The sequence below is a fragment of the Aquarana catesbeiana genome, linkage group LG04 (genome assembly GCF_042186555.1).
Source record: "Aquarana catesbeiana isolate 2022-GZ linkage group LG04, ASM4218655v1, whole genome shotgun sequence".
Classification (NCBI taxonomy): domain Eukaryota; kingdom Metazoa; phylum Chordata; class Amphibia; order Anura; family Ranidae; genus Aquarana; species Aquarana catesbeiana.
In genome coordinates, this window is record NC_133327.1 from 130,607,541 (window position 1) to 130,620,965 (window position 13,425).

Sequence of the window (13,425 nt, forward strand, 5' to 3'; positions counted from 1 at the left end):
TGAGTGGTAGCAAAATCAGACACAAGACAGACCTGGAAAAAATAAAAACAAGTTGTACACAAGTTGCGTGCAAATCGGTGACAGTGCCAGCAGGAGGTGGAGCCCTCGGGAGATGGGGCTCACAAAGGTGTGTGTGTCAGGCCGACACACTGACAGTGTAATGTGGAATTTCAGTATGAAAAGCTTTTTTTTTCCCCGTCACGGGGGAAGGTGTGGACTGACGCACAGGGCACACTGGGCCTGTTGTCAGGAGATTTTAATAAAAACAAAAGGTTAAAAAACAGGTAAAAGCAAGTTTATAAACTCAATCACGTGGACTACAGAGATTATAGCAGAGCCATCAGCTGGCCTATCTATTTTTAAAGACAAAATCCTGGTATTCACCTCTTACAGGGTAATTCAATTTATTCAACCTAAAAGGGTTTACGGATCAGTGAAGGGAAAAACACATAGCATTAAAGATTGCACACATGGTCACATTAGGTCAGGCTGCAGCCCCATGGTCAGTTAGATATAACAAGAAGACAGTGAAGGATGAGAAGCAGCTCTGCTCCTCTGTATTCTCAGATCACGTCTTGTCTACTGGCCCCATCACTGCAAGCATGGTTAGCAACCTGCAGCATACAACATACTACTGAGACACAGGGATCAATTGTGATTATGAATTACAGACAAATGCGTACCAAGCAAGGGCTTCTAAACCTACTTTCCGTTGTGCTGGGATCACATGCTTAAAGTGATATAAATTATTTTTTTTTTTAATAAAATCACACCAATCAAGATGTTATACCTACCTGCTCTGTTGCAGTTGATTTGCACAAAGCAGCCCAGATCCTCCTCTTCTCGGGTCCCTCTTCAGCTCTCCTGGCCTCTCCCTCCTGTCGAGTGCCCCCCACCACAAGCAGCTTGCTATGGGAGCACTCATACAGGCTTCTTCCAGAGCTGCCCTGTCTGCGTCCATTGACAGAGAACAGGTGGACCAGCCCCACCCCAGCATTTGAATGACAGCAGTGGGAGCCAGGAGGGACAGCACCAGGAGAGCTTCAGTTCTCATGCACAGTAGTGGATCGTGAATGGTCTCAGGTAAGTATATGGTGGGGAGGGAGGGTTCTGTTACAGAAAGTTTTTTTACCCTAATGCATAAGGATAAAAAGCTTTAGGCTTTGAAAGCCCCTTTATTGTATTCAGAGGAAGGCGATCCATTTTCCAGCATCTCCTTCATATACCTATTTCTACATGTTGTGAGAAAATATTGGGTGTAGTAGACTGCAATCATGAAAGATTGATCCAAATGGTATTTTTACCAGTTACACCTGTGTGATGGTTTAATTCACCAAAGATCATAATACATGAAAAAAAAAAAAAAAACTATTTTCTTTTTCTGAATAAAGCCTTTCTCGCATATGTTCACTAGATCATTGCCAACATAGGTGATCCCATTTGGATTGGTTCCTGACCAAGTGATCCCATTAGGACTGCAACTAACGATTATTTTCATAAATCGATTAACTGGCCAATTATTGTTTCGATTAATCGGTTAATAACCTTTAAAAAAAAAAAAAAAAAAAAGTGTGGTGTATAATTTAGTTACTATGCAAAATTTAAGAATAAATTGCCTTTTTTTAAAAATATCTATATGCAGTGGTAAATATAAATAACTATATGGTTAGGGAGCAAAATAACTAATCCACTCTGAGAATAACAGACAGAAGAGATCTACTGTATATACTATTAGAGGAGAGATACTGTATATACTATTAGAAGAGATCTACTGTATATACTAAGAAAAGGGTGAATCTGGTATATATCAGACTCAGAGATCACATTTTTTTTAATTTAAAAAACAATGTCGTCCTTCAAAAAAAAAAAAAAAAAAAGTCATTTTAAGAACATTTGTTCAATTTTCTAATTGTTAGTGGGGTCAAATCGACGTTGATTTTCAACCACAGTGACGGGAAAATTTGGAAATAGAAATGGTCAAAGGATTTTTCAGACAGACAGTGTATGTGGTTTTCATTCAGAAAATATAGAAATTTTCAACAACATTCTTTCATTCAGTGAATGTGCAAAGATTTTTCGGCTTAATATTCTTGTCTGAAAATTGATTGGTGTGGCCAGCATAAGGCTCGGTACACACCTATGCAGTTTGCTTTTGATCTGTTTCTGCAGTGCTTTTTGCGCACGTGATTTTGCTGCGATTTGCGTTTTTTGCATTTGTTTTGGCCAATTTGTTGTTGGGCAGATTAAAAAAACACTAAATTGCTGCAAAAACGCATTACATGCTTTTCTGCAGCTTCTCCACTGAAGTATATTGAACCAAAAAAAGCAGTTTTGCGTTATAAAAAAAAAAAAAAAAAAAAGTCCCTGACCCTTTCCAAATACGCAGCGTCTGAAAAAAGCATAGATGTGAAGGTGTCCCATAGGAAACCATGTTAAAATGAACTGTAGTGTGTTTCTGCAGAAAGCACCAAAACACACATAGATGTGAACCAGGTCTAAGACGTTTAGTAACATAATGGGGTTAAAAAAAAAACTAAAATTAGCCCTTTATAGTACAAAAAAAAAAAAAAAGAAAGCAGATAATCGCTACTGTAAGGGGTTAATTTTTTTACTGTAGAACTGTGAAATTAATATTTACAGTAGCGATTATTTGCTCTTTTTGTACTATAAAAGGCTCATTTTAGTTTTTTTTAACCCCATAATGTTACTGGCCGATTAATTGATGAAAATAGTAATCAATTTCATAATTAGGGCTGTTACTGATTAAAATTTTCGTGTTCGATTAATAGATTTTTTTAAAATCGATTAATTTCAATTATAACACACATACAGATCCAACTACTTTTAGCTGATCTCCTTGCATTGCAACTCTGCATTAGTCAGTGGTAAATGTGGTATACACTATATACAATTACCCGACACTAGTTAGTTTTCACAATCCATGACTTAACTTCACACAAATACATTTTAAATCCAAACTGTAGCACTGACGTAAGTAATTTTTTTTATTAAACTTTAAGAAAAACGTAGAACGTTAGCTTAACTTTAATTTAATTATAAAACTTATCTAGTATATTGACTCTCAAATTTGGTTATCAAATTTGCCTACACTTAGCTCACTGAATGATCCCAGTTAACCACATCCATATTTACCATCACTGTCCAGGCTGTCCGGTGACGTCATGGACACAGACGTCACTGGGCTCCTCCCCCCTTCCCTTCGTTAGCAAACGGAGGCACTTGGGGAGGGGGGGAGTCCGGTGACGTTGATGTCCATGACGTCACTGGATCTCTGACGGAACTCCCTGAAGGCCCAGAAGCCAGCGGAGAGGTGAGTACCGATCAAATTAATCTTTAATTTCCACAGCCCTATTCATAATCAATTAATCGATTAGTTGTTTCAGCCCTAGATCCCATTTACACCTAAAAACCGGTGTAACATGTATCATGGTTCAAAAAGTGAACTTAGCCTTTACCACTGCTGTATCTTGGCTTTTGCTTTTCGCTGGGTACAAAGCTGTATTGCTCAGGTCCACTACATTAATGTTACATGAACAGAGCTGGATTTTAGGAGCCTCCTTTTTTTTTTTTAAAGTAAAAAAAAAAAAAAAAGAAACCCACTAATAGAGGATTAACAGTTTTGCACACTGGCTTGATATTACCATGACCAGAATAAGTAGCTGCTTGCTATTTTTGTAATGGCTTCTATGCCCATCACCACAAAGTGATGATACCTTTTCTAAATATGTTATATTAAGGTGCACTGGGCTAACATTTTAGCCTGCTACATGCTAAACCTCAGTTCAGCTATAGCTGGGATAAGAAGGTGAGTGGCAGAATTTCAACTAATGAAGTGAAGCAGGAATGGAGGATAAGAGCCAAGTAAAGAAAAGCAAAGAGCAGAAGGACAAAAACATGAATATTCCCCAGTGAGATACAGAAAGTCTTAACTGTAGGATAGATCATAAATACATATCACGTTTAAAACAAAAAAAAAAAATCAAACATAGCAAGGGATATTGATCAACGCAGGAGCAAACAGAACTAAAAAATAAAATATATTTCTCATATAGAATGGAGTCAATTCTTGAGAAAAGCCCTGTTTCTGCAATTTGTGTTCCTTGTAATTTTGACCCTTCAAGCAAAGTCAGCCTAAAGAAAACCTGACAAGAGAAATCTGGATGCTGCCATGTTTGGCCTCATTCTTGTTGCCTATCTTTCTTCAACATGCTTCAGTCACAGGCCTGGAACAGGAATGCAGTAAATGAAAGTGAGAAAAACCATTTCATATTTCCTTAAGGTGGAACTATATTCAACTTTAGTCCTGTCCCGGAACTCCCTGTCGGCTGCTGACATCTTTGAGTAGACGACTTGCAGATTGCGATAGCAGGCTGCTCTCATTGGCCAGGCTGATAGGACATCACTCCCGTTTTCGGTCAGCTTCGACACTGCCGAATTTGTGCATTGAGCTGCGTCTTCACAGCTCACTGTACATGGGCGGACAAGCAGGTAAGTAGCTTTAATGCAAAAGAGACAACACATGTCTTTTCTGCATTAAAAATCCTGCCTGTTCCTTCATTTTCTAGCCTAAAGTCCATCTTTTATTCTATACATGTTCTGAGCCAGTAATTCAAAGTATTGAGGCCAAAACATCAACAAGTTGCAATTGAAGGAAAGCTAGGTATTTTTCTCATGACCGATTTCCTTTTAGTGCAAATTGTTCTACCAACAAAGACCTCCCAACTACACTACCATACATACAGGTAGATGAAAATCTATGTGCCTCTAGGTTTGCCACCAACTTTGCGATTTCGTCTAGGTTTGTGTCTGTCCAATTTTTGTCTATGGAATGTCTTCATCAACACTGTCTGGCACAGCAGCAAGAACAGCTAGACCTTGTCAGAACAAGGTTTCCCAGGCTAGTATAACAGGATATAAAGCCCTCACCTTCCCTGTGCCAAGCTCAGATCCAAAGCCCGATGCCAAAACATTACTGGACTGTAGTGGCTCAGGTGTTCAAGCGCCAAATGTAGAGGTAGAGTATAAAGCGGATTTATGTGAAAGTTGAGGCCCTGTGTACAGGGTCCTCCATGAGAACATTGAAATTTATATTAAACACCAACTCCACATTTAAATGTCCATTTTACTAGTTTGTGCGGGCCAAGCTGGCCCACACAATCTATTTACTGCACTAACAGGTGCGCATGCTGGGCGCACGGTATTGTGTGTGGGCCTCAACTACATACAGTGGTATGCAGACTTACCATCCCAATCACAGAGCAAAACAGAATCAGACTGAGTGCTATTCGGCCATTCACGGGAAGCTTTATATGGGTAGATGACTGGTGGATGATGTTACAAATGCCACCTCAGCCAACCAGAGGAGGCTTTGTATTAAATTAATAGAATGGCACAGTGTTGTATAATGTATGGAGCTTTGGCTACATACAGCATGCCCAGGAAGAGCACCTGTTAGAGCAGTAAATTGTTAGTTTTGGCCAAACTATTTAAAAGGAACATTAAATGCGGAGATAGGCTTTAAGATCAAAGCAGATACATGCAGGCACTTTAGCAGTACTGCTCGCTGTATATGGTTAGCTGAATGAAGCCTACTGGAAATGATAAAAATCTCCCAATAGTTCTATTTTTTGTTTTAAAGGGATTTTTTTTTAAATTCCTCAATGTCTGCAGTTTTTTAGGTTGCAATCATATTAAAGGCAGTAAAATGTCCAAAAGTGGAGTACGTTATCTATGCTACGTTGATAAATGTCCCAAGATCAATCAAAACCCTATCAGATTACGAATTGAAGGTGATCTAACAAGTGTGCACATAAAACAGTCTGCACTGAACTACGCAGTTATACTGAGAAACGCAAATCCATGGGTTCTGCAAACAAGAGCTCAGCACTGTGGAGAGAAAATAGTTTACATAACAGGTTAAGAACATTAGAATGGTCTTTGCCATTGGCTTGGCAAATAGATAAAACCTCCCATTAAACTCAGCCATGCCGCTTAAGCAAGGATTCCTCCATCCTTTTCATAAAATAATAGATTTACGGACAGAGTGGTTTTGCTTTCCGATAAGCAATGCAGCCTTATCTAGAACATACAGTACTGCAATAACAGAAAATATAGCAGATGCACTTAGCAACCAATAAAGAGTGATCTTCTATCTCCACAGAAGACGTAAAATGACAGCTGAAATATGGTCATTTAGGTATATTTGTACGACAGCTATACAGGTAGATTGCACACAGAGATATTAGTCACATATGGTGAATATGTATATGAACCATGACCATATTTTGTCCCAATAAGGTAATTATCCATCTTTACACATGGTTCCACCTTTTAACACCACTACTCAGATGGCAACCCAGATCTCCTGCAACCCAGTTTCTGGGAACCACATTTTCTGAGTTGCAGCTCCTCCAGTTAAAAGACTTGTAAATCTCTTATACAATAAAACAGCATTTGAATGTAAAGAAAATCCCCTCTTTCCAGCTTCTCCATTTTCCCCTTGACAGAAGCCCAATTTGTGGAGGTTGCTACTGTCCCTGATCAGTGAGTGCGCCCGAGGGAGACTGTTAGCTAGAGGGCTCCCACCCAGTTCTCCTGTTTAACCCCATCTTTTAATTCTTTGTCCCTGGTGCCTAGCATATTTGGTTGCCAGGACACTGGCATCATTAGTTGGTATAGTGCCGACAGCCTCCTGAGTTCTAGCAACCTGTGTGGCAGGGGTCACCTGCGTCCTAGCAACCAATAGAAAGGCAGAGGGTAGAATGGGGGGACAGATATGACCCCTTGCCCTGAATATCTTGTGACCGTGCTTGTTTTGGAGAAGCACCTGGCCCCAAAGACAAGCACCGTTCATCATAGTTAATGAATTATTTATCTCTTTGCTAGATGCGTGGTCAGAAGGTGGTGGAAATGGCGGCGAGAGGGGATTCTGCCATCTCAGCACCCAGACGAGCTTTAAAAATGGAAGAAAGTGCTATATGTACCTAGGGGACAGGTGTACAAAATGTAAATATGTATTTCATATATTTGGCCATTTGACTGAATTTCTAGTTTAAAGCGGTAAAGTAAAAAAAAAAAAAAAAAAAAAAAAAAAAAAAAGGACAAGGCGGCAAACTTTTCATTCAGGTGAGTTGGCCGATCTATGTACAGTCTTTCTACAGGTCACAGAGCAATCCAAGGGAAGGAAAAGCTCTTGCAGCCCAAAAGCACACAATTCTTAAACACCACTCTGTAGTACAGAATAGACAATCATGCCCTTGACAGGAGTACTTACAAATATCCAGTGTTTATATAGTACCAACATATAGCTTTGCAGGGTACATTAGGCTGTCGTCAATCAGTAGTGTTGACATATGTACACATGATTCTGTTTTACAAACACTTTACTTATCTCTTCATGGGCAATAAAGGACAGAGAGGAAATCCAACAATTTCCAACTCAGCTAATCATTTGTTTTCTGCTGTTCCAAGGTTCTACCACAATTGTTTGTAGAGATTACTCTATCTGATCTGAGTATCTAAAGTCTGAGATCCAAAAACACACCAACAGACACAGAATATCAATAAGAATACATACAGATGTAGAATGTCAGTGTGAAATTACAGCCTTACCTGGAGAGGAAACCCGATCGCGATATTTAGGAACGTTGTCGTCCAGTGTCTGCAGCATCACCCACATAGTCAGGGTGAAGAGTCCGGCCAGGAAGCCATAGAACACCAGGTAAAAGAGCAGGATCAGAGCTGGGGATAACAAACAGAATGCATTAGTTAAATTATTCAATTTATTATGTATCACACATTGCTGCCAGAATTCTACTGATATAAGGGGGAAAGAAAGGACAAAGAGCTCAAATGATAAAGCAGCACAAGTCAGTTACATCTGCTATATGATCATAAAAGGAGTTTCGCCTTCTACATACAGTATGTCTATTACCTAGGCTGAGTACAGAAGACAGCCACACAAGAAACCGTGTATATTTATTGGTCTGACGTTATCTGCTTCAAACTGTTAAACTGCCTATGTATTTTAATTTTGCAAAAGTATAAAAGCATATTTTTTCAAAGGAAAATTTAAGTTTGAAAGGTAGGCTTGACTCCACCATCTACTGGTGCCTGTCATTTGTCAAGCCAAATGCTGCAGGACCCACTCAGAAGCTGAAAAGCCTGAACGTTACAGCATTCAATTTTGCAAAAACTTCATTCAGGAGCACAATGCCTCCTCATCTCTTAAAAGAGAAGTTATGTTTTTTTTTTTTTTTTTAGAAATCATACTCACTTAGGTGGATGCAGCATGGGTCCGATGCTGCATCTGTCCCCCGCCAGCTATAACACTGAGGACCGAGCAAACACCGCCAATCGCTCGGTTCTCAGTGCTCGGTAGAGGGGGTGGGAGCAGCTGAGGCTGATCAGGTCGCCGGTCAAGGCATCTGGGTGGATCCCAAATACATGGTCGCAAACTCCCTCGCCTGGACTGTCTTTGATGTCAGCCAACAGCAGGCTTCAGCCCACTGTCCACTGGAATAGGGTAAGAGGAGTGCAGAACAAATTGCACTCCTGTGATTCATAGGAGAAGTACAGCCAAACAGGCTTTGGCTGAACTTCTCCTTTAAAAGCAATGCAATGCTGAGTCCTCAGGCACCCATTGCAAACTGTAGAGGGGTGTGCCCTAAAACAGGAAAGTGGCATACTGCAAGTGCCAGGGTTTTGGGACTCTCAAAGGCTTACAGTACTATAGCAATAGTATACAAATTGAAGCACCAACTGGCACCTCCTAGTCCAAGGGTAGGCAACCTTGGAAGTCCAGCTGTGCTAAAACTACAAATCCAATCATGCTTCTGCCTCTGGACGTCATGCCTGTGCCTGTCTGAATCTTGCAACGCCTCAAGGAACTTGGAGTTCCACAGCTGATGGAGTGCTAAGAAAGCCGACCCCTGCCCTAATCCTTCATTCAAAAATGAGTTTTCTTTAAAACTTTGGAAGACTGCATGCTGGAGGTACCGTATACCTACATCTAGTTATTTGCAACAATTTTGCTGCATAAAACGCACACTTTCACCTTTATTAATAAGATTGCATGAGGTTATCAGTCAATTATCGCTACTGCACCCTAGGTTGCCCAACTTATTGGCTGCCAGGGCATATGAATGCACAGCCTAAAACAAAAGCCGCCAGAGCAAACAAGTGTATTGTCTGTTTAGCTAGAACATGTCTGTCCTTTTATTATAGGGGTTTCTTTTCAGTAGGGGCCAAGCTCATCTAGTATTTAGTCAATGGTAGCAAACTGGGAGCCAGAAGGCATTTTAAAGAAACCAGGAAAAAAAGTGCTTTTAGAAAAGCAGATAAACTGGAAAAAGCTTTCAGCTTAGCAGATCCTTACTTGAATTTAAACAATGTTTACCAATAACAACACTTAGGCCCCTTTCACACTGGCGGAGTCCACCAACGGATCTCCCTGCTCAGCAGGGGATCACTCCGCTGATCCCCACTGGTCAGGCAAGAGCAGATGCTGGTGCAGAGTGGACACTGACACAGCCTGCTGTCCTCTATGGGCTGTCAGATGGAAACAGACCGCCTGTCCGTTTTTATCCGACTGTCATCTGATCTGCCAGAGGGATGGAACGGATCCCCATCCATCCATTTTTAGTGGACAGGATTGTAAGTCTGTTGACATCCACTGCTTCACAGAGAGCAATGAATGGTCCAATCTGAAAAACTGTCCGCCTGAAAAACTGTCAGTCATCGGTCCCGTCCGTGTGAAGGGGCATGGTTTGCAACAAGTTGATCTGTCAGGTTCTTGGTCCTCTATGTCTGATGGCAATCTGAGCCAGAAGGTATTTTTAAATAGAGCAATGTCTCCTATTCAGTTTAAAATAGAAATAAAAAAGTAAAACAAAAAAATGGAAAAAAAATAAAAAAAATGAATAACTAATTATTTTTATTTTTTAAAAAGTGATCACATAATCTGTTCTCAGCTGCATAAGGGGCCTTAGAGAGGTGGGGGTGGAGAAACAGCAATACACTAATCTTCCCAGTAATCTTCCCAGTGAATGGTTGTCCAATGTGGCCATTGTAGGGCATGCAGGCTGTGCTCTCAGCACAGCCTGAAAACTGACCACACTGGAAGGATGCGTTTTCATGCCTAGCGTGGTCAATTTGAAATAGAAAAGCAAGAAGGCCCGGTCAGGAAAATTAGGAATTTCACACTAAGGGAGCAATACAAGGACAGGATACTTTTTAACAGAAGCACATAGTACATTAAGAGCAGTTGGCCAGAAAGAAAAAAAACAAAAAACAAAAAGCCCAGGCCGGTGAGAAGCCATTTCTATCTCAATGGGCTTTCTTTGGAAACAAGCACATTTTAACAAAGATGGACATACAACAAATTTAAATGGAGGAAAGGGGAATGGGTAATGAAAATTACTGAGCAAATCAATTTCATATCAACTTAAAAAAAATTCAGAAAAGACTTGAAATATTTTAAAGATCCACTCAAGTATGTTCAGCACGATTATCCAAATCTCAAATCAACACTTGGGTCTGGAAAGGGCCTGAAAAAACCCAATGAAACCATAAACCCCCTCACATGGACAAGTCCTAAGCACACCGTTCAGCTGCAAAAACAATCAACATTGCACATCATAAGAGAAATGGAAAAAATCCTACGTGGGCATAGGAAGTTCAGGCTGTGTGCTACTAATGATCACACAATCAAAAGATCCGACGCATGTCCACGTTTTCATTGGTCAAAGGCTAGAGGGCGTGCCACAAAAATCGGACTTATTTCACATGAGTTTATCAGCTGTAGTAAATCCCCATGCACGCATATCATATTTTGAATGAAGTGGAACTTGCTTATGCCCAGATATTAGAAGTAGACAGATGCAAGAAGGTGTCAAATCACCCACGTAGATAGGTGCTAGTAATGTATGAAAGTGAGAAAAGCGGACCCTAGAGAACAAAACAAACAAAAAAAAAAAAAACACAACTCGGCTAAAAACCGTCTAAGAATGAAGCTGGAGAAAGATATAGGATGGTCAGATTCACCCACAATAAGAGACAACCCATATCTGTACCAGTACTAGCAAATTGCACAAGACCTCCCTGGCCCACTGGTCTGCGGGGAACTGTGCTTGGCCATGCTGCTAATGTATTGCCTAAGATAAGCTGGTGCTGAAAAGTATCTGGGCCGCTATACCATCTCCAAAAGCAAAGTACAAAAACACCAAACTATAGAGTAAATGGTTAACCCCTGGCAATCTTTGCCTCCTGTGTTCCACTTGTCCTGTAGACACAACATGTAGATTTATTATATACTGTGCAAGAGTATTAAAAGGGAACTGCAGTCTGTGCGATTTTTGTATCTACACACAGGAAAGTAATCAGTTTGATGTAAAGATCATCAGTTTGTGTACTTAAAGTAGATTTTTTTTTTTTTTGTGCATAACCATGTCACAGCATCTAAATTTGTAATTGTCTATATGTACAGGGGAAATTATAGTGCCTTCCACTATACATTGCTGATCCTCCAATATCATTACAGTCAGGTTTTGTCTGTCTGTCCTATTTAATGATTGATGCCAAGGCTGGGAGCCTGGAAGGTTTTTTTATTTTTTTTAATTAACAGCAAGCAAGGGATTCTTTAGTCAAAGGGTATAATTTGGTAAGGCTGACATATTTCTGAGTGACTCCTGTGTAACAGGTCCACTTTGAAGACCACTGAACCCAAGAACAGCCCTTTGCTCACTTTTTAACTGGCCCTTGGGTCATTATACTCCCCACTGTCAGCAATGATGGTACATGGCTCATGCCGCAATGGTGGGGCACCCACTCCTCCCACCGACACCAATGGGTAGGGCACCCACTCCTCCCACCGACACCAATGGGTAGGGCACCCACTCCTCCCACCGACACCAATGGGTAGGGCACCCACTCCTCCCACCGACACCAATGGGTAGGGCACCCACTCCTCCCACCGACACCAATGGGTAGGGCACCCACTCCTCCCACCGACACCAACGATAGGGCAGCTTTGTAAATGGAATCTTGGATAATTCTTGTCTGTGCAGCTCTCTGGAGACCTTTCATATGATAAAAACCTACCAGTCATTTATTTTTTTTAACTTTTGCAAACAAGTGCCAGCCACTTTTTATATAGTCTGCTGTCCAGGAATTATTTTTTTCACTAGACCTGGGAAAGGTTTAGACAACGCTGGTTTCTGTCAAGTGTTTTTTTCTGTGAATCATTTTCTTTTCGTATCCCTGTGACAGCTGGACCAAAAATGACGGGTTCAGTTGTCACTGAAACAGGAAAACAGACCATATTAAGCGGACTGAGGTCTAAACCTCATCCATTTTTCCATTCTGAAAAAACTGTTTTGTTGTAGTCTGTGACTGACCATTGTAGGGGGATCTCTCTCCAGTGGTGGCAGAGGGCATTAAAACCTCGACAGGGGTTCTCTCTCTTCCCTTCTCCACCTTAGGAAAGAAAACAGTTGACTGGAGTTGAGCTTTAGCCCTGGTTCACACCGGGTTTAACAGAAGTCAATGCAAGTCGCAATGAGAAAAAAAAAAAATGAATGCAGGTGTGCAGGAACCCAAGTCGCAATGAGTCAAACTTAAAAAGTAGTATGGAATTAGTTTTTGTTTTTTTTAACTCATACTTGCCTAGCTGGATGCCGCATCCCCCCGCCAGCTCTAACACTGGACCGAGCGATCAAACACAGCCGATTGACACTCAGCTGCTCAGAGGCTGAGCTGGGTGCCAGTCCAGGCATGTGGGCGAATCCCGGCCATATGGTTAAAATCCTTCCCAAGCCTGGACCGGCCCTGTAACTTCAGCCAACAGCCCACTGTCTACTGAAAACAGGTCATAGGAGTGCAAAACGAACTGCACTTCTGTGATCCATAGGAGAAGTACAGCCAAATAAACTTTGGCTGTACTTCTCCTTTAAAATGCTATTTAAGAAATTTGCGCTATGCATTACCTAATGAGACTGGGAGGTGACTGCCATACTTGGAACCCGCATATACCAGTGGACAGCCTAAACGACGTATGTATGAACTGTAGAAGCACAAATGCCTTGCATATAATTATAAAAAACACACATGCTAAGTGAGATTTGCAGCACCATGTGTAGTGTACCCTTTTCTCAGTCTTGTACTGCACTGAAGCCTATCAAATGATCTTTTGGCTGTAGGACATCCCCTTGTTACAGCCCATCAATCACTTGTCTGCTGAAGAGCAGTGCAGGGAATTGTGAAGTGGCTCATCTCTCACCCTCTATACTGATTAAAAAATTCAATTATAGGAAACGCATCAACCAAGGCCATTGCACCAATTGCCAGGAAAACCTAATCAACACAAGGATTTAAGTGAAAGAAATAAAAACTTTCTACACTACACTG

At 41.0% G+C, this 13,425-nt stretch overlaps 1 protein-coding gene across 1 annotated transcript in view; it reads right to left on the reverse strand.

Moving 5' to 3' along the window:
- Positions 1–13,425, reverse strand: part of ATP1B3 (ATPase Na+/K+ transporting subunit beta 3) — a 66,345-nt gene that overhangs the window by 15,655 nt on the left and 37,265 nt on the right. The window contains exon 2 of the mRNA XM_073625637.1: positions 7,633–7,761. Coding sequence (XP_073481738.1) covers positions 7,633–7,761 — 129 coding nt within the window. The remainder of the gene's footprint in view (positions 1–7,632; positions 7,762–13,425) is intronic.